This window comes from Phaethon lepturus, unplaced genomic scaffold (genome assembly GCF_000687285.1).
Source record: "Phaethon lepturus isolate BGI_N335 unplaced genomic scaffold, ASM68728v1 scaffold15090, whole genome shotgun sequence".
NCBI classification, from domain to species: domain Eukaryota; kingdom Metazoa; phylum Chordata; class Aves; order Phaethontiformes; family Phaethontidae; genus Phaethon; species Phaethon lepturus.
In genome coordinates this window covers 452-22,661 of record NW_010509982.1, presented here as the reverse complement: position 1 = coordinate 22,661, position 22,210 = coordinate 452, and the positions used below count along the sequence as shown (strand labels likewise).

General features: G+C 40.4%; 1 protein-coding gene across 1 annotated transcript in view; it reads right to left on the bottom strand.

Moving 5' to 3' along the window:
* ABHD3 (abhydrolase domain containing 3) overlaps positions 1-21,441 on the bottom strand; it is a gene marked incomplete at its 5' end in the record, with an annotated part of 24,917 nt that extends 3,476 nt beyond the window's left edge. Inside the window, 7 exons of the mRNA XM_010293465.1 lie at positions 6,209-6,374; positions 6,459-6,507; positions 7,168-7,341; positions 13,317-13,429; positions 16,326-16,371; positions 18,620-18,802; positions 21,278-21,441. Coding sequence (XP_010291767.1) covers positions 6,209-6,374; positions 6,459-6,507; positions 7,168-7,341; positions 13,317-13,429; positions 16,326-16,371; positions 18,620-18,802; positions 21,278-21,441 — 895 coding nt within the window. The remainder of the gene's footprint in view (positions 1-6,208; positions 6,375-6,458; positions 6,508-7,167; positions 7,342-13,316; positions 13,430-16,325; positions 16,372-18,619; positions 18,803-21,277) is intronic.
* Between the last annotated feature and the right edge of the window lie 769 nt (positions 21,442-22,210).

The window sequence follows — 22,210 nt, the reverse complement described above, 5'->3', positions numbered from 1 at the left end:
ATCTCAAGCCTAGATCTCCAATTCTTGCTTCAGGCAATGAATCGTGTTTTCCATGGCCATTCTGCAGCTGTCTCCCTGGTCACTGAAGGGGCTAATGAATAGGCTTATATGCAAGGGTATGGGGAGGAGTGCGTGAGGAGAGACAGACTTGATCTTCAAGAATCAGAGACAACATGAGAACTCCATCAATCCTGATAGGTTCAGGATCAGCTGCATACTGGCCTGAACATCTTGACTAGCTGAGCTTGTACACAAACATGATGGTCATTTACTTTGTGAGATTAGTGTCACAGCATAGAGAGAAATATCATAGAATCATAGAATCATTTAGGCTGGAAAAGATCCTTAAGAACATCAAGTCCAACCATTAACCTAGCAATGCCAAGTCCACCACTAAACCATGTCCCTAAGCACCACATCTACACCTCTTTTAAATAGCTCCAGGGAGCTATTTAAACTCAGCCACTTCCCTGGGCAGCCTGTTCCAATGCTTCACAATCCTTTTGGTGAAGATTTTTTTCCTAATATCCAGCCTAAACCTCCCCTGGTGCAACTTGAGGCCATTTCCTCTTGTCCTATCACTGGTTACTTGGGAGAAGAGACCAACACCCACCTCGCCACAACCCCCTTTCAGGTAGTTGCAGAGAGCAATGAGGTCTCCCCTCAGCCTCCTCTTCTCCAGACTGAACAACCCCAGAGCAGCCCAGTTCCCTCAGCCGCTCTTTGTAAGACTTGTGCTCTAGACCCCTCACCAGCTTTGTTACTCTGGACACACTCCAGCACCTCAATGTCTTGTAGCGAGGGCACCAAAACTGAACACAGGAGGTTCAGGTTGCAGCCTCACCAGTGCCAAGCACAGGGAAATGATCACTTCCCTAGTCCTGCTGGTCACACTGTTGCTGATACAAGCCAGGATGCTATTGGCCTTCTTGGTCACCTGGGCACACTTTGCTGGGGATGTGGAAGGGAGATGACAGTAAATGTCTCCTCTGCTGTGACAAGCCAGCTGGGGAAGCCCTTACAGGCAAAGTGCACTGTGACCTCTGCATACCTGTCATTCAGTGGTTGCCAGCTTAACAATACCTGCCAAATGAGTTTGCTGGTTGTTAATTATTCCTTTCCAAACTGACTGGCAATGCTGTAGTGGGTGCCATGTGCTGCCTGCTTCCAAACAGCTGCAGCAGTTCTCTCCTAGAGGCCTACCCACAGTAGGATGCTGGTTATCTTCTGTGCCAGGTAAGGTGTGAGCCACACAGAGATCTTTAGAGATGTCATCTTCCCCATCCTGAAGTTCTCCCTGTTCTAACCAACATGAGTTTACAGCAGAATTCTGTCACAGGTCATCGCTTTTATCACAAGCTGCAGCATTGTGCTGAATATGCCATCATTGGCTTCCACCTGCAGTGAGGATTTTTAGTAGGTGCCAATTTTGACATGCTGTTACCTCTCTGCTCTTACCTCCCCTGTGGTGAACAGGAGAGCCTGCCCTTGGCATAGTCAGTCTTGATACAGTTGGGTCACCGTTTGTATGACTCCCCCCCAGCAGAGTTTCTTGCTTTGCAGCTTCTCAGCAGAGAATTGAATATGTTGGCACTGGAGATCAACACAAAATGCAAATGACGCTTGGCAGTGGTGTGGTACTTTTCTCAAGGCTGTTTCTAGGGACTGTTAGCCATCCACAAATAAACCCACAATGTAACAGGACAGATAAATGGAGGATTGGATGTGATGCACTCTAGGATACAGGATGGCATAGCCAAGAGATACTACTGTTAATTTTTGTCCATATGTAACCTTGTACTTACGTTTCTACTGACCAAAATCTGTCCTGCTGTTTGATCCAGCAGGCACAGACCTGTTATTTGTGATCACAGAACCACAATGTAAATACGTATGTGCAGAATTACCTTGTTCAAAATCAATTTGGTGTTATGTTCTTCACAAAAAAAAAAAAAAGAACAATGGAAAAACTTATATGTGAAGCAGCATCAGCTTAAATAAGTCACTGCTGTCAGGCTTTCTATTCCATTGTTTGGTTGATTTCTCCCTATTCCTTAAACTTTTACCCTAATTTTTATCCATCTGGCCATTTCTTTGCCATTTGGTCTCTCCAGACAACTTTATTCAACTGTGCTGTTTACATAATAGGATGCAAAATAACACCTAAGAGCAATTACTCCATGTTTGGATTCAGAGGGACAGAAATGGCTCTGAGAGTTCAGTAAAAAGTATAACTGAGCTTCAGACATGCACTTTTTTGGCACAGTGGATCAGGACGCAGCTGACATGGTACCTAGCTTCAAGGACAGGCTTTCAGCTTGGGCACAACACTCACAGGTGGCAATTAGCTAAGCATTAGTATAGTGAAATTTAAGTCAGAAGCCTAATACACTGCTTGAAGTTTCTGAGGAGAAAAACACCACTTCAGATGAAAAGTTAAATGTGACACTGATAATGAATGCTATCATTCCATCTTCTTGATTTATTTCTGACACTTACAAAATAAAAGGGGTTGACTTGGTTATATTACATATTTCCTGAAGCAATGGCTCATTTAAATTAGTTATGGTGAGAGAAGTGTCATGCAATGAAGAAAGCATTTGTTTTCATTAGTTGGTATTGTGCAATATGAGAACTGCATTCCAGAATTAAACTACAGATACATTGGCTGCTGAGCTCTATGAACTTTAAACAGCAACATTAACGAAGGACTGCAAATGAATTGTTTCTTCCTGATTCTGGATTGAGATCAAAGGGTGCTTTTTCACAATATATTCAAAAATAATGGCTGGGAAGTACAAAGTGTACCAAAAAGCTACATGAGAAGAAATCAGGTAGTAAGAGGCACCAGAGACAGCATCTGCCCTTTTTAAAGGAGGTCTCTCTTTAGGTCCATATTGCGTAGTGACAAAGCAGACTGGAGCTTGCATCCCCCAAGCTCTGTTATAGGAAGATAGGTGTAGTTGGCTTTATAAAGGATATTTAAACACAAAGGAATTCCGGCACAGCTTTCCCCCTAATGAGTTTTCTAGCTGTTGCCCAGCTGTCAGAAGCTACAGCTGTCTACAACAGAGGTGGAAGGTAGATATTATTAGGAGAGATGAGGCATAAAATAACCTGTCCCCAAAGTCAATAAAAGACTGGGGTCTGGATGAGAAGAAATTTTGTGGCCTTGAATCCATTACACAGTTGTGAATGGAAACTGCCTCTACTTGCCACAGGCTTACATGTGTCCACACACTTTTAAGTCAGAAAAAACAAGCCAGTTGCTAGAATGAAGTCACCTCCCCAAGTAACACCAGCCCTTTATGCTTGCTAACATAAAACATCCTGCAAAAGTGCCAAGATGAATGAACTCCAGTAACTGATGGCAGCAGCCATAAGTTCTAGGCTGCTAATCAGGGTGCCCTGTGTCTCCTGCCAGCCCAACCTTTCATACTGAGGGTGCATAGCACAAATGAAAACGGAGCCAAGGATACATTACAAGCACATAACAGAGTCATGCTATTAGCTGTAAATCAGCATTATCCTGCCTTTCTAAGGTAAGCTAGTTACCATAAGGACGGTTTACAGCCAACAGCATTACCTCTGTGAACAAGGAATAAATGAATGCCGAACCACCCAAACATTTTCATGGAGAAAGGCTGGCTAGAGTCAGAGTTTAAGAGAGCATGGACAGTCATTACAACAGCCTCTAACACTTCTTGTTTCAGGTTCTTCATGGTGCTCCACCTTACCCCTCTCTACTGCAAGACTTCTAAGGCATTCTAACAATAGCTTTGATACTTAATTTTACACAAGAGACCATCCCTATAATCCACTGTTCACAGTTGTGTTTCTTTTAAAAACCAGCTCCAAGGGAGGAGAGATCTGCTACAGCTGTACTCTAGGAGACTCAGTCTTTTGGCTAGTCAAACTACACAATCCCAGGAATGTTGAGTCTGCAAAAGAACTCTTGAGTTCATATAGTCCAACCCCCCTACTCAAGCAGGGTTACCTAGAGCAGTTACCTAATCAGGTTTTGAGTATCTCCATAGATGGAGACCCCACCACCTCATTATACCAGTGTATGACCACCCTCACAGTAAATACGGATTTTCTTGTGATCAGATTGAATTTCATGGGGTCAAGGTCAATGGTTGGGTCTTGAGAGCTGGAGGTTATATTCTAAAATGAAGAGTCAAGGGGATGGAGTATCTGCACTAGCTTTAATCTACCTAACAAAGGTCCCAGTCCCAGTGGTAATAGGCTGGAAAAGGTTAACAAATCCTCCAGGGACAGAGGTATACTATCTGCTTCACTGCTGCTGTTACTTGTGCTAACTAGCTAGCTTACTCCTGCCACAGTCACTACTTTTTTTAGAACAGAAACCACAAACAGACCTAGAGCTAAACATAGAGGTGAAGCCTCTCTAAGATACTTAATGGCAGAACCATGGCACAGCAGATCACCCACCTTGCGGGTGACTATGGAGAAAGTCATCCCTGGGGTCATAAGGTCCACAAAAATTTATCTTCAGAATCACTAGCAAGATTTTATATTTGGACACAGACTTTAGGGTCATGGCCCCACCCATTCTCACTTCCAGGATATTATATGCTTATAACAGAAAGAGCAACTGGCCAATTTCAAGAGAAGAAAAAAATAAACCCATAGAGGCTAGTAAATACAAAGGGACTAACTGGCTCAGAAAGTTCCTGGACTGCAAATTGTTGAAGGTGGATGCAGTATTCTGGAGGAGTACTGCTATTGTTTGCCCAGATCTTACTTTTTTTTAAGTCTCTGTTTTGGCCAACATAAGGGATAGGTAGTTTGGCTAATCCAGAGTCACCATTTTTTTTTCCCCTCATATAGGGTGGCTGTCACCTCTTATACAATATATAACAATATATAGAACAATATAGTTCATGCATAGTGTGGATTCTTTTTGTTCAAGAGGAGAAGAAATCAGACTGTTTTTTTCTAGTGCACTCCACTGGAGTGGCCCTTTTCTTTTCATGTCACATTTGTCTCTAACAGGTCTTCAAACTATAAATAGTAATGTAAATGTGTGCATGTTTCTGTATGTGTTGTACATCTGAGCACAGATAAACAGTACACACACACACACACAGTCCCTTCCAATTCCTTCATTCTTCTGTTTGTTGTTCTAATCTGTTTGCCTACTCACTTTGGTTTTGTGACTCATTCTACAAGAATCTCACTTGACTTGTGGTAGCAGAAGAAAAAGTTTCCTAAAATAAATCAAGCATATGAACTTCATATTTAAAAGTGTCAGGTGTTCTCTGTTGAAGACTCTCCCCTCAACCAGCTGTTCATTATAGTGGTTTTCCTCTACATTAACTTTTGTTCTCCCTCTCTTCTCAGGCACTATAATACACACACCACAAGAACAAGCATATCTTTTTAAGACAGTCAGCAACAGGGTTTTGATCTTCAGATCAAAAGCAAAATGTTCGTAATGATCATGTGTTTGGCAGAAAATAGGAAGAAAGGCTGAAAACTCTGTTTTCCCTTATCTGCTTCATCTTCTAGTTAGATTCCTATTAATTTCAACATGCCTCCTTCTAGGAGCTCACCTAGAATTTGGCCTACACGCAAACTTGCATTTTTTCTTACTTTGAATTTTCAGACACTGGAGGTGGTACTGAGATCATGAGCAAAAACGACTGAAGATTTCAAGTCATCTGAAACATAAGCAACTCCCTGACATTCTTTGTATGGACTGGATTGAAAAATGGCAGTTAAAAAATCCTTGTTTTCCCTTTCATTGAATTCTGAATGTCTACAGTCCAGACATCTGTATCTGAGTTCCCCATTATAGGCTGTCTTTGTACTTGTTGAATAGAAATGGGTGCTTCTGAGAGGACAATACACCTGATATCTTCCTTACAGTGAAATAAGTGACACTGTAAACGTGCATATTTCTTTCTTTTGAATGTACAGAGTCTACTAATGGCTAGTGATTGCCACCCCATGTACCTCTGCATTCTGTACTAATTGGGTCTCTCCATCATCAGCTGTTTTATATGCGTCTTACACTGTAAGTAAATTGCAAGACTGATCCATCCCTGGAAGTTTTCATCCTATGTACAAGTAACATTTAAATACACCTCCACACATAGGTCTGAGTTCATTCTCAGACCTACGTAGTTTGTCTTAATGATTGCATATACAGATAAGTAAATTTTAAAAAGCCTAAACTTACCATGACCTGGTGAGAAAACATCATCCACAGAGTTTAGACATAACACTGGAATTCCTACTGACTTCAGCTTGCGACATGGGCTAGCATCTTCGTAGTAATCATCAATTGTACGGTAGCCAAACATGACTGAAGTGAACTGCTTATCAAATTCTCTAACAGTTCTAGCCTGAAGTACAGAATTCAAATAGGGAACTATGTCAGCACTTGGAAAACAGCATCTGGCTAAAGCAGAAGTAACATTTTCACATACCTTCATCACAAGATCCATATCAAATAATTTCTCCAACATTTGTCGATGCCTAAAAAGAAAGAGAGGAAAATTGGCAGGCTCATTTTTTGTTATATAAACAGATGTAGAAGTCCTCTGCTTTATAGATACCTTTACAGAGATAACTCCCTAACAAGAACATGCTTGGTTTTAATTTTCTGTCATATTAAAACTATGTCTGTAATCCAAGAGCAGAAGAATTGTTCATTTATATGCAGGCACATCCAGCAACGTAGTAAAAATCTGCAGGAGCCATGAGGAAGATGTGAAACGTAAGAGAATTTAAGAGAATTAAATATTTGGGAATACAAAACACACCCTAATTTTGCAAAGCAAAGGATGAACTAGTCCCTTCCATGGTTTTGCATTCAAGGCTGTCTTAAAAGAATTAGTATATACACATATATACTCAAAGTCAACATGTGCACGTGTAAAAATTTAAAAAATCCATTAATTTCATCCATAAATATAAAAGTACATTGGTCTTGGGCCGAGTCCGTTGAGGAGCAGAGAAATTTAGTCACATTGATGACAATCTTTCTTGCAAAGATCCTTTTCATTTCAAAATTTACAGAAGAATGCACATAGAACAGCTGTGTTGTTACAGCATTAATTTTGACAGTATTATTATACCTGTAGATCTCATGCTAACATCCTTCCATGTTGCTAAATAGTTTAGAAGGCAACTCACCTGCTGATAGAGGATTGTAGACAAGTAGTCAAGTAATAGTTGAAAAGAAGCCAGTTTAGTGGCTTCTCCAGAGATTCTACAGATTCAAAAACATTCCAACCCGCAGAGAAAATTGCAGCTGCCATTAAAGGAGTGTCTCTGCCAGTTTTGCCCAGGTAATTTAAAAGAAGCATGCTACAAACAGAAATGAAAAACAGAAACATATATACTATCAAATTGTTTGCTTCAATTTAAAGCAAATATAACAATCAGCCACCTTTTTGTCTGTTTTTCAATAGTTTCTTGTATCAGCCCTACAGTTGTGCCTAATACTTCTAAAAGGTAGTCAATGTAATCACATATGACTCATGAAGTTTGCTTTCTCTCTCTACTGTCAGAGATGAACTGAGCACACTGTGTAGGATGTGGGTAGGAGTGCATTTAGAAATAAACAGATATATACTAGTCTTATTTATATCACTAAAAGGGAGGAAAAGGTCAAATAAATGCATCTTACTCATGGAACAAGTATTCCCAAGTTGTTAGTAAGTTTTACTGTTTTACAAGCTCTTGGTCTTCCCAAGCTGATAAACCTGATCAGCGTGTCTGACAAATGCAAGCTGTCCCTGGCACGCCTGCCTCACTATGAAGCTGTCTTTTGAGTTGAAGGTAATGCCTCTACCCCACCTCACACATATGAGAGAACACAGCTGTTCTTTAACACAAAGTATGTAAAGAATGAAGTGTTGGATAATTAATAAAACTAGCAAAACAAAATTATGAGCCAAATAAATGCCTTAAGTCTTGCCTTTCTGACCAATTGAAACTTAGTCTCTACTACTGATGTATAGTTGAGTTGAAAAAAGGGGAGAGTTCACCAGTACCTGACCTTTCAAATGTAGAAACATTACAATAGCAGGAAGAGAGTAAAAGAAAAATACTGACAGAAAAGCTGTAAGTCTTACTTTACCGCTTGAGGCCCCAAAGTTTACAACCAGCTTTTTAATACCAAGCCTTAAACTCAAAACACTACAAGTTATACAACTTAACACAGCACCCTGGACCACCAACACTCCGTACCTTGGCTTCATCTACCATACTTCACGAGACAGCAACCTTTAGCAAAGACATCATGAACCAGCTTGCCATCACAGAGACTTTATACCCGTGCGCTACCTACCAAATCATACGACAGCAATGCAAAAGGGAAACCACTCTTTGGTATTACCAAAGACTTACCAGTTGGTAGGTGTCCTCGTTTCAGCCAGGGTAGAGTTAATTTTCTTCATAGACGCTAGTGTGAGGCTATGTTTTGGATTTGGGATGAGCAAATGTTGGTAACATGCTGAAATTTTGAGCTGTTGCTAAGTAGTCAAGGACAGTTCAGCTTCTCGTGCCAGCAAGAAGGCTGGGGGTGCAGGGGAAGCTGGGAGGGGACACAGCCAGGTCAGCTGACCCAGGCTGGCCAAAGAGATATTCCATACCATATGACGTCATGCCCAGTATATAAGGCTGGGGTGAAGGAGGGGGTGGAGGGACGTTTGAAGTGATGGCGTCTGCTTTCCCAAGAAACCATTACGCATGATACAGCCCTGCTTCCCTGGAGATGGCTGAACACCTGCCTGCCCATGGGGAGTGGAGAATGAATTCCTTGTTTTGCTTTGCTTTTGTGCGCGGCTTTTGCTTTACTTATTAAGCTGTCTTTATCTCAAACCACGAGTGTTCTCACTTTTACCTTTCTGATTCGCTTCCGATTCTCTCCCCCGTCCCACCGTGGGGGGGTGAGCAAGTGGCTGCGTGGTGCTTGGTTGCTGTCTGGGGCTAAACCATGACAGTAGGAACCAGCAAGAAAAGGACAGCAAAGAGCACTTGGGAGTGAGCTCCTGATATCAGCTCAGTTGAACCCAATGAGGAAAGTCACCTGTGGCACATATAGGAGGTAGGTAGTGTATGTTCCCTTTCACCCACAGAAGAGGAAGAACCTGAGTCACCAGTCTATATACTGTAAGAACATTGAACCATAAACCAATTAAAAAAAGTTGCAGTAGTAGAAGCAGCCACTTCTCTAACAGAATTCACAGAATATATGTGCTAGAGAGAAGGTTTAGGAATCTTTATGTTAGAAAACAAGGTCCCTTTCCAAAATAATATATACTGAAGATCAGTAAAACAAGTGGGCTTTCATTTACGTTTACACCTTTTGTGAAGTGAATGTTTATTCTTCTTCCTAATTGGGCAAATGTGTCCTATATAGACTAACTGGCTATTCAGAAAATTTTGAAAAGGGATGGATAATAAAAATGTTGTAAGATTAAGACAAGTGGATGATTTTCAAAATATGCCCCTGGTGAGATCTCTGTTTCTGCTTCATTTTAAACATGCAAGTGCTCCAATTAATTTTGAAGCATAGAAACAGTCCCCATGTGGATGATTAGAGACTCTTCCAGTTTTCTGTACAATTAAGCATATGCTTTCTCTTTGTGGTTCAGGACTTCAAAAACATATTGGAGGATGAAGGTGGAACATCCAAAACAACAGCATCCTGGCCTGTATCAGAAACAGGGTGGCCAGGAGTAGGGAAGTGATCATGCCCCTGTACTCGGCACTGGTGAGGCCACTCCTTGAATACTATGTTCTGTTTTGGGCCCCTCACTACAAGAAGGACACTGAGGTGCTGGAGCGTGTCCAAAGAAGGGCAACAAAGCTGGTGAGGGGTCTGGAGCACAAGTCTTATGAGGAGCGGCTGAGGGGACTGGGGTTGTTTAGTCTGGAGAAGAGGAGGCTGAGGGGAGACCTGAAAGGGTGTTGTGGCGAGGTGGGTGTTGGTCTTTTCTCCCAAGTAACTAGTGATTAGACAAGAGGAAACGGCCTCAAGTTGTGCCAGGGGAGGTTTAGATTAGATATTAGGAAAAATTTCTTTATGGAGAGAGTGGTCAAGCATTGGAACAGGCTGCCCAGGGAGGTGGGGGAGTCACCATCACTGGAGGTGGTCAAAAAACATGTAGACATGGTACTTCAGTGTATGGTTTAGTGGGCATGGTGGTGTTGGGTTGTTGGTTGGGTTTGATGATCTTGAAGGTCTTTTCCAATCTTAATGATTCTGTGATCTTGCCTAAAATTGTCCAATGGTGGTGATGAGGTAAAAGTCAGAAACACACAGATCCCCTGTACCATGCTAACAGACTTCGCCACTATTTAGGATACCATATCTAGGTTAAGCCAAGGACAGAAATGACACTAAGGTCTGAACTGGTCTGTTGTACCAGTCACAGAACAGCACCAGTAGAACTGTACCTTCAGCCCTGAAAACCCAATTCTTCACCTACTACATCCCAGCCCTTTTAGTTCTAGTGTAATGGTGCACCACACATGAAGCTACCCATGAAGAACTACAGTGCTTTAAATCTGTATCTCATCATTGAAACAAGCCTCTACAGCAGATGATTTTCGGTCAGGGATCTGCTTGGCAGGATCCCATGTGAGATGGCCCCGATGGGCAGAGAGGTCTGGGAGAACTCTTTGGCCTTAAGGATAACTGAACATAAAGCACAAGTGTGGTACATGCTGATGTGCAGGAAGTTGAGCAAGAGTGGCAGAAGACCACATGGAAGAAGAAAAAACTCCTGACTGAGTTCAAGAAGGAAGTATCCTGAAGGTGGATGGGGGGTGAGCTGCCTGGGAGAAACAGTCACTGCCCAAGCAGGCCGGGGTGCAGTCAGGAAAAGTGAAGTTCAGCTGAAATTTGAACTAGCAAGGGATATGCAGGACAACAAGAAAAAGGCTTCTGCAACAAGAAAGGCTTCTCTAAGTACATTGGCACAGAAAAGGCTCAGAACAAACAACATCCACTCCTTTCCCCTCATCAGTGAAGCCAGTCACCTCATCATAGTAGGCAGTCAGATCACTTGGGCATGCTTTGTCCTTCATGAATCCAGCCACCTTCTTATCTTTCATATGCTTGGAAATGGCTTCCAGAGGATCTTCCCAAAGAAGTGAGGTTAGTCTGAGCAGCCTTTATTCCCTCCTGGGACCACTATTCAACAGAGCAGGGGACCAAGTGACAGAAGATTTGTAAAAAGTAGAGGCTACCTGTCTTCCCTGTCTTTACTGCTGAGGTCTGTTGTCAAGACTCCTAAGTCCCTGTGCCTAGCGGCAGGGTATGGGAAATGAAATATTACTCATGGCAGAGGAAGATCAAGTTAGGGCCCAGTTATGCAAATTGGGCATAGACATGTCAATGGGACCAGGTGAGGTGCACCAAAACTCCAGAGGGAGGCAGCCAATGTCATTATGAGACTGCTCTTTGACTTTTTAAAGCTTACAGCAACTGTGGAATATTCCTGATGCCTGGGAAAAAAGGGACCCATATACAAGAATGGCAAGAAGGAAGAAATACAGGCTGGTCAGCCTAACCTCAGCGCTTTGGGAATATACTCTGGAAGGCATTTCCAAGTATGTAAAGGTAAAGAAGGTGACTGATAACAGCCAGCATGGATTTACCAAGGACAAAGCATGCCTGAGCAAACTGGCCTGAGCCTTTTACGATGAGCTGACTGCCTTTGTTGACTAGGGGAAAGGAATGCATGTTGCTTATTTTGACTTTAACAAGGCTTTTGACAGTCTTACATGGTCTCCATGTAGCCAAATTGGAGGGACATGGTCTGAATAGGTGACCTGCAACGTGTATGGAAAACTGACTAGACCACTAGGCACAGTGAGTTGTGATCACGAACTTGAAGTCCAACTGGAGTGGCTGGACCAGATACTAGTAGTGTTCCTCAGGGGTCAATAATGGGGCCTATACTGTGTAATGTCTTCATTAACTGGATTATGAGATGGAATGCACCCTTAGTAAGCTTGCGGGTCCAATTGTTGGGAACGGCTGGTGAACTGGAAGACAGGGCTGCCATTCTGAGGGACCTCAACAGGCTGGGGAAATAGGCTGGCAGAAACCTCATGAAGTTCAACAAAGGCAAAAGCAAAGACCTGCACCTAGGACAGATTAATGACTGGCTAGAGAGCAGCTGAAAAAGACCTGGGCAAACAGAACATGACTCAGCAATGCACCCTTGCAGCAATGAAGATGAATAATGACATACTGTGCTTTGTAAGAGCAAAACAAGCAAACCAAATTATTATTTCCCTGTATTTGGCACTTATGAGATTGTATATGGAGTACTGTGCCAAATTTTGGGCTTCCCAGCAAGATAGGCACTGACATACTGAAGAGATTCATATGTCTTCATACCAAAGACTGGCAAAATCCCAGCAACGTGAGTGGAAAAAGATTGACCTGATTTAAAAGGCTTCCAAGTTACTTATTTATTGGAGTATCAATAACTATACTGCTTGAACAAATCTGTATTTATCCCAAAGCTTCTACAAGTTATTAGTAGATTAATGTCAATACACAGGGCTATATCTGCCCACCCTCCATAAAATTTATCAGAAAGAAGGGAAGTCTCAGGAAGTTACCATTGTGTCTGCAGTATTTCTAATGGAAGTTCTCCTCTCCTACGATTTTTCTTAAAGAGGCTGTCTGAACATTTCTTCTAGCTTCTAGCAGTGATTTTTCTAAGAAACTGTGCTATCATTGTCTGTTTTAGCTGTGCTTTCTGGAGAGAAGCCAGGCCAGCAAGTCTTAATACCACATGCTATATCAACCCATACCGGTTTCAACAACAATACTACTTGCTTCTGAGCCAGACAGAGCAGATACCCACACCTCTTCCAGCTTAACCTACCCACACACTGCAGAACCCAGAGTGAAGATAAACCTTGTAATTTCCAGAGGTTGCTAAGAAACATGGTATGTTAGTTCTAGTTCCTATTTTTTTCCCCCTCTGTTCCAAATACAGCCTCCATAGTTTCCAAAGATTGTATTGCCCACCTGTTTGGCTGTCAATCTGTCTGTCAGTGTTTCCTGTCTTTCTCCACCCCCTTCAATTTTTGAATGTTGGCCAATTTTGACCTTCCCTGTCACCAAGCTAAAAGCCTCAAAAATACAAAGTTTCCAAAAGTCTTCTGAGTATTGACTGTTGGACAGACCCAAGTTAGTTGCAGTTCAGTAAGTAAGGCAAATATTGCAGAGTAATGATTTACAATCAGGCTACAACAGTCTTATTTTACAATCATAGTTAAGCTGAGACTTTTGTTACATAATATCTTACCCTCCCATAGAAACACCGGCTGCCATGAATGGAGCTGAGGGGTGCAGGCTGTGTACATGACGAATAACGGCCTCTAAATCCTCTGTGTTAGCTGCACAGTAAGTCCTTGGTGTCTGTAAGGAGTCAGAGGGAAAAATGCCATCATAAGCTTTTGTATTATCCTTTAAGGACAAAGCAAACTGAACAGTGGATCATTTATATAACAAGATAAATTTAGCATTTATTGTGAAGCTGGGCTAAATGACAAATATAAACCCAGAGCATTTCACGAGGAGGTGGACGAAGGAGTTACACTTGTTATCATTACAAAATAAAACAGGTGACATATATCTTCAGTATTTGCAACCTCCAGGTCATTAGATGAAATCTGAACACTGAGCAATGAGCTAAACTAGACAGAACTAGATCAGAACTAGATAGGCACCAATATTTTTAAAATACCCTGAAGAAACGTAAACGTATAGTAAATGCTGCAATTTACAGAAAATAAAGTTATAATGACAATTTTACCATCTTTACCCACATTCAAATGCAAAAGAAAATATTAGCTTTCAAGTTCTGTCAGCTAGCATTTGAAAAGTAGACAATATTTAGATTCTACACACCATACAAGCACATAAGTAGATAAATTCACCAGTGCCATTTACCTAATTTACTGTTTTAATAGTTACTAAATATTGTTTAATTTTGTTAATACAAAATATTGTATTAACTAAAGCAATTAAAAAAGGGATATATTATCCCTTCTCAATCTACCATCAGTGTCTTTTCAAATCCTGAACTGAGACTTGGAATGACTTCCACTGGCTTCACTGAGATTTGGGGAACCCCTTCCTTGCTTTTGAAGGATAAGCACAGCTTTTGAGCCTCACGTGCACAGACAGCTGCTACAGGCCACAATATGGGGGACTCTCTGGAGCAGTATAAGGAAGATAAGTCCTCTTAGGTACAATAAGAATCACAGTAAAATAGTTTTTATTCTAATGGTGTTCTCTAGATTTCATCTCCTGAAAAAGAGAGCTTTTAACTGTAGAGTTGCTACTAACATGTTAGTGACCTTGACTTATCTGTAGGTAGCGGCTGGCATGCCAAAATTCAGTATAAACATTAAAACTAAATCTAAAAATACTTAATAACTTAAATTGAACTTATTTGTTGCCTGAAGCATCAATGTATTTTAAGGGTTGTTGTTTTTTAATTGTTTTCAGTTAAACAGTCTGGATATTTGTAAGAAGTTTTAGCAAGTTTAATTAGATGAAACAAATTACTTAAAATACATTCAATAAGAATATTGAAATGTTGAAGTCAAAGATTAATAAAAAGGAAAGAAAAGCTAAATCTGGATAATTAAAACTGAAAAGGTTTTTAATTTCCATTTATGTTGAATTTCCAGTTCTCATCCCCATGAATCACTCTTCACTGTTTTACACCCTATTAATTATAAGCAGTGTGAATGTGTTTTACTTTAATTAAATTGTCAAGTTTACAAGGAAAAATAAATTATTTTTGGTAAGTAGGGTCTAATGTATTCTACGTGAAAGTGTATTTGATTAAAAGTTTACAAAATGGGAGAGAGATGTTGCACTTTAATTTCAGTTAATTCCTGACACTTTAATGTCTGTCTATCTACTCATGGTATGAAGATAGTTTAAAACACCATCTTAGCTCACATTGGCTGTGGTCAATCTAATATTTGATTATTCCACAACAATAATTCACAGTAAATTTCAATAACAAATGAGAATAGCATTTTAAAACTGATTCTTTAAATAGGTATTATTTGGTGAAAATTTGAATCTATCTTTAAAGAGACTAGAAAAAGAACTACTTGCATGACTAATTTCTACTGTGGTGCTCAACTATGCTTCAAACTCATTAACTAGGGATTTTATATTAAAATGTAGAAAACCCATTGCAGAAAATGTGATAATTTCAGCTGGCTTGCTTCACAGTAAGATCTTATAAAGCTTAAAGATGTAAATCCGATTATAGTAAAATACACACAATGTATCCAAACAAGAGATCTTTTCTCTTAATGATTCAGAAATTCATCAATAAGGACTTTGTGTGTCACAAAACTGCTTTGTAGATCCATCTCCAAAAGTATGCAGAAAACTACTCTTAACATGGCAATATTTGCATTGAAATGCTTTATCTGATTATGGGAAAGCATTCTGAGCTTTTTAAAGTTTGAAACCAGGGGATTAAAAAATGCAAAACAATACCAAGTATTATGCACGTTCAGTCCAGCTGCAGAACTGTCAACAAAACTCATATGAAGAAACAAAGCTTATTCAGCAATATTTTATCATGCCTTGTCCCTAGCTGCAGAAAACGTTTAGCTTCCAGACTTTGTCATTTGTGGAATTGCCAGTTATTTCTAAGCAAACATGATGTCTGTCCCAAAACCAAAAAATGTCTTTTGTAGCCGAGTTTGTGTCATAGTTACTGAGAAAAATACAAGAACACATTTAACTTTTAGGATATGGCTATCCATAAAAATGTGGTTGACTAATTCAATAACACATAATACAGATCAATTTTAATGGCACAAATTTTTAACCATATCAAAATCTATTTTAAACTCATATTGGCAATTGGGACAGTAATTATGACTGCTTATATTTGGATTTTTATGTTAAAACAACAAGAGAAAATTACATTGATTGAACAGAATTTCTTGGATGTGTATGTTTTAGATACTACAGTATTTCTGGAGAGAAAAGCATAAGGATTGTTCATTTTAATGTTGCAGATATTAATAATTTAAATAATTTCCTAAAATGAAATGCTCACAAAAATTGTGAGTTGACCAGTTGACCTCTGAGCTTTAAAATAAAAGATGAATATTGGCACACGATTGATCTACCAGATGACTAGATTCTCTTCTCTGCATTTTCAACATATGCTGTGAGTTTCTATCATTTAAATCCAGCCATACAAATAGACACGAGTAAGTCCACATATGCCACTTATGTGAGAGATGTTTATCTTAGAAGTCGTCCTTACCAAAAGATCCTCACCAGCAATTCCCCGATTGTTAAAAACCACGCATCTAAAAATTGAGACAGTAAATTCAATTATACACATTTTCATTCCGCTAAAAATAGTAACTTAAACATACCAAAAAATGAAAACGCAGAAAGAAAAACAACCCAGTTCTATGAGTAAGTTCAGCACATAAATATTTCCAGTCCTACAGATCCTAAAGTCTGACCTGTGTGGAACAACCTTTATAACAAAATGGAGTTCACTGAAGTCAGTGGGACTCTGTATGAGCTCTGTGATTTGCCGGTCGAGGTCAAATTGCAGGATGAAAGCCCCAGGGTTTACCTGAAGATGGTACCTGCATCTTGTTCTGCCTGCACTCTGAGCTGGCCAAATACAAGCCATAACCTCTGCCTGTGCAGGGCTGAGTCTAAAGCAGTGCTCTGAAAGAGAATGTCAAGAGATCCATGTGTAGACATCCTCCAAAGCTGCATAATTGTATTAAATAGCAGGAAACGATCCAAATCAAAATTATAATGACAGCTGCATCTAAGTTGCAGGTCCTTGGGGAGGGGATTTTTTTTTTTTGCGTCTGGTATACCAGAATTTTCTGTTCTCTCTATGCTGGTGGGAGTCTCTGAATTTTCTAGCAGTATAACCTTGATTTAAGGATCTATGCTTTCTTAATAAATCTTACTTTTCTATTATGCTTCTACCATCTCACTGTAATAATTTTGTTAAATAATATATACATATTTTAGATGGGTTGAAGGCATAAAAAATTACTTATTTTAGTATTTTTCTCAAATGTTGCTGTTTAAAAACCAAATTATAGCATTCCGTTGAAATTTGATCTAAAGTCCTTTTTAATGCTATACCTTTGGGCCTCTCACTACAAGAAGGACATTGAGGTGCTGGAGCGTGTCCAAAGAAGGGCAACAAAGCTGGTGAGGGGTCTGGAGCACAAGTCTTATGAGGAGCGGCTGAGGGAACTGGGGTTGTTCAGTCTGGAGAAGAGGAGGCTGAGAGGAGACCTTATCGCTCTCTACAACTACCTGAAAGGGAGTTGTGACAAGGTGGGTGTTGGTCTTTTCTCCCAAGTAACTAGTGATAGGACAAGAGGAAACGGCCTCAAGTTGTGCCAGGGGAGGTTTAGATTAGATATTAGGAAAAATTTCTTTATGGAGAGAGTGGTCAAGCATTGGAACAGGCTGCCCAGGGAGGTGGTGGAGTCACCATCACTGGAAGTGTTCAAAAAACGTGTAGACATGGCACTTCAGGACATGGGTTAGTGGGCATTGTGGTGTTGGGTTGTTGGCTGGACTTGATGATCTTGAAGGTCTTTTTCAACCTTAATGATTCTGTGATTCTTTTCTTAGGTGATCAAATGCAGACATTTCTTTCAGGAACACTTAAAAAAATTAATAGTAAGAAATTGTTGATTTGAGGGCTTTCCTCCTCTGATATTTTTTGCTGGTAAGTTTTAAAGTGGTTTTAAAAGTACTTTGAACATTTAAAGTGCTACTTTACTTTCATAATTTAGTAAAGCAGTTATCCAAACCTCCAAAGAACAGCTAGCCAGACTAGCTAGACATAACTGCTCACATATACATATTTGAAGAACTTACTATAGTCAGTACCAGAAGTACCAATCTGCAAAGACAAAATGTAATATTCCAAATACAGATTCTGGAACAATGACAACTTATTTTAAAGCACAGCAGCAGCAATATGATTACATAAAGGAATCTACTCATCAAGTAATCCACTTATTTTACCCAACTCTGACCAGAAGCCTTAATAACAAAACTATATTAAGCAGTGACAACTAAAAGGTGACAAACCTCTTCCTTAACCACCAGTAAGAGCAGGCTAGCTCCCCTTTCTGCACTCACAGATTTGAGGCTGTTGAATCAAGTAATTTTGGCATTCAGAAGCTGACCTCCTCTGAGGCCTGCTGCCAGCAACCCATCCACATGAGTCTTCTTGGAGCTGAATACAAACCCCTTTTCTAGAAAGTGTAAAGGTAACACAAATACAGATATTACAATTTAAGAAGCAGCAGCAAAGGCCTATGCAGACTTAGCTTGCTTTCACTGCAATCTCTGGGGCACATCTGTAGATAGTAAAACAGCCCTTCTGAATGTACTGCCTGTTACATAATTCTACTACTATTATTATTACTAATAATACTTTCTTACATAAACTAATGTCTTTAGATCTCATTTGCCTTAGGAGGGCATCTTATACATATACATACTTATATTTGATCTTATTAGAAGCAGCAAAATACTAGCAATTAAATACAACAGCACCTATATCCCAGCGTTTCGCTTTGATGGATCATATGAAGAATGTAGGATTCCTTGCTTGTTCCTGTCAGGCCAGGCAATAACAGGACAGTGGGTCTTGTGCCGGCATCCGGATAATATAGGCTGTTATTATTATCAAACCAATCCAACGAAATCTGTCCTCCATCTGCTGTTTTAATGAGCTCACTGAAAGGCACATTTCAAGACAACACTGATTAGATTGAAAAATACATGCATGTTATTGAGTGCTTACAAATTACCAGGTATGAATTCTGCATTTGTAATTATGTTTTAATACTCAAAGTGCGACCTAACTAGGTATGTTTGCATGTTTACCATTCAGAAAGAGCCATGCCTACAGCTGACATGAGTTAGCACAGTCAATTTGTAGAGTAATTCAAGTTCACAGTAAATGAAGAGCTGGCCTTTCATGAATTGCTGCTGCTGTACTGGAAGCCTGTAACTAATGTGATTTTTGGCATTTAGATCATCCGAGAATCTTTTGATAGTACACTGGGCAATGTGTTAAACATTTATCACTTTTTTTTTCTCTTTATCCAAAGCAGCAGCATGTATAATGGATGGCACTTTGTTATGTTTTAAACATACAGAACACAGACACACACTACTGTATCTTTCACCCTGTATATCCACAAACTTTGCTAGAATGCACTCTTAAACCATATATCTTATGAATGCAACAACTATTATAATATCCCAAGAACCTAAACATGCATTAAACAATGACAAGAAGGTTTTATACTTTTTTTTAGAAACATACAGCATCTTCCCGCTTCCTGGCAATGAAGACATTGTATGAGAGAGTTGGCGTAGGAACTACCAAAATTTAAGCCTACCTTGCATTTGATTTTTTCATTTGAAAGTCTTGATAGCACCTATTCCAGATTTTAAAGCTCATCAGCCTTGTTGGATTCATTAGCTCAGCTTTGCCCTTTTTCAGTAATGGGAAGTAGATGCAATGCTGGTGTGTACTGCCAACACAATCTCAAATGGTGCAAAATAAGCATTGCCCCATGGAACTATGTTTCTTCCCTCACAAACCTTGTAATAGAGAGTATACAAGAAGGGCTAGAAAAAGTGGACATGGCCATACCACTGAAATGTTTCCTAGTTACTAAAACTAAAGGAAGCTGCTAAATGCTAAATCTATTCTACCATGCAAACAGAGCTGAAACAACTTGTGCCGCATCCAGGTTCCGGCGCATAAAAGTACTTCTCCTTAGGTCTTGTGCCAAATGCCTCATTTGCCAGACTAAGTCTCATTTCTGTGCGAGAGAGATCAGCTGAGGACAAACAATAAATATAAGTTTTTTTCCTCTTAGAATTCAGGCATCAAACAACACAACATAAACCCCACAGGTAACAGTTACTCTGAAAATCCCAAAAGTTTTATATATTTGAAACAATGCTGAATGTGGCCAAGCTATGGTTAAGGTAGAACATGTTGGTTCAGTGGACGGATACAGTGATTGCATGACCTTTGCAAAATGATGGCATTCAAACACCAGAATGTTTGATACTCCAGATGACTGTGCTGCCATCCAGAGGGACCTCAACAGGCTGGAGAAATGGGTTGACAGGAACTTCATGAAGTTCAGTGAGGGGAAGTGCAAAGTCCTGCACCTGGGAAGGAACATGCACCATGCACCAGTACAGCCTGGGGGATGACTATTTTGAAAGCAGCTTGGCAGAAAATGATGCGGGGGTCCTGGGACACCATGTTGAACACGAGCCAGCAATGAACACTCACAGGAAAGAAGGCCAACAGCCTCCTGGGCTGCATTAGGAGGAGCATTGCCAGCAGGTCAACAGAGGTGATCTTTCCCCTCTATTCAGCTCTAGTGAGCCCACAGCTGGAGTACTGGGTCCAGTTATGAGGTCTCCAGTACAAGGGAGACATGGACATACTGGAGAGAGTCCAGCAAAGGGCCGCAAAGATAAGGAAGGGATTGGAGCATAGCTCCTATGAGAAAAGGCTGAAAGAGCTGGGACTGCTCAGCTTGGAGAAGAAAAGGCTCAGGGCAATCTAGTCAATGTCTTTATAATAGATGGATACCTGAAGGGAGGGTATAAAGAGGACAGAGGCAGGCTCTTCTCAGTGGTGCCCACTGACAGGGCAAGAGACAATGGGCACAAACTGGAGCACAAGAGGTTCCCTCCAAACGTCAGGGAACTGTGAGGGTGACTGAGCACTGGCACAGGTTGCCCAGGGATGTTGTGTTGTCACCATCCTTAGGGATATTCAAAAAACGTCTGGACATGGTCTGGGGCAACCAGATCTAGGTGTCCCTGCTTGAGCAGGGGGGTTGGACAAGGTGACCTCCAGAGATCCTGTCCAACCTCAATCATTGTGTGATCCTGTGAACATACAACCACATCAATTCCTATATTGTCACCAATATTTCAGTGCTCTAAAACTCTCTGAGCTAAAATAAGGCGATTTGGGAACACTGACCTTTTAAACCTACTGTATATTGAATGCAGGATAGAGATGGTTCCAAGCCTAGGATGGAGTTGTAAAGGCAGGGATAAAGCAAAAAAATGGGCACAAGCTTGAGCAATGATGGTAGCTGTGACACAGTCAGAGTAAGGTAACTGCTGGCTACCAAATCAGTCACTTTCCAGAAGAAAGGCACTTACTTCCTGTACTGTACTTGGGGTCTAGAGGTGATAAAGGGACGCAGGAGTGTCTGCACCCGACCTTCCCAGCACCAAATTGTGGGATAGTAAGTTTCTGTCACAACAGGGCAATATTCCTCGAGGAAGCGGCAGAAACGGTCACTGCTGGCCACCAGCTGGGGTTTCTAGGAAGAAAGACTACAGTCAGGCATAGGCATTGATATAAAACAAACTAACAGACAAAGAAATAAAAAAAAACTTGTTTAAATCCTCTCCCAGTAAACTGATTTATTTCATGTAACCATTTGCAGTGCTTTTCCTTTCATGCTAAAGAGATAAGTAAATGAAAACTAAACAAAATGCCAAAATGCCCAACTGAAAAGTGAAACCTCCTAAACAATGGATTCCTTACCTATTTCTAATAACATGTTATTCTAGCTCTACTTTTACCATCTTTCACTGACAAATCAAAACCACATTGTCTCACAGTAGGCGAGAAAGATTCTATTGAAACAGTTTTCTTGCACCGCACAGAAATTACACTTAATCTGTGTACTTTGACTGTGCACCTGCAGTACCTATTTTAACCTGGTAGGACACTCCTCCTCCCATCTCATACTACGGTACACAGATGCATTAGTTACCCATCTCTAATAACACTGCATACAGAGATTTTTCTTACAGCTTCCATTCGTATACCAATTGACATCGATATCCCTGTACACCAAACATCTAGCACTTTAGCAAACACATTCCTTCAACTTCTCTTTTACACTGACTCTCCAACACGTAAGCATTAATAAGACAATAATAGATGCTTTGAAGAAAACCATTACACATATACAGCGGCAGTGGCACATCCTCCCTTCACTTTTGTCCTCTGAACAAAACCAAGTACCCTTTTCTTGATGAAGAGGAAGGCTATGTTCTCAGCGCTTTCTGTGAATGACTGTG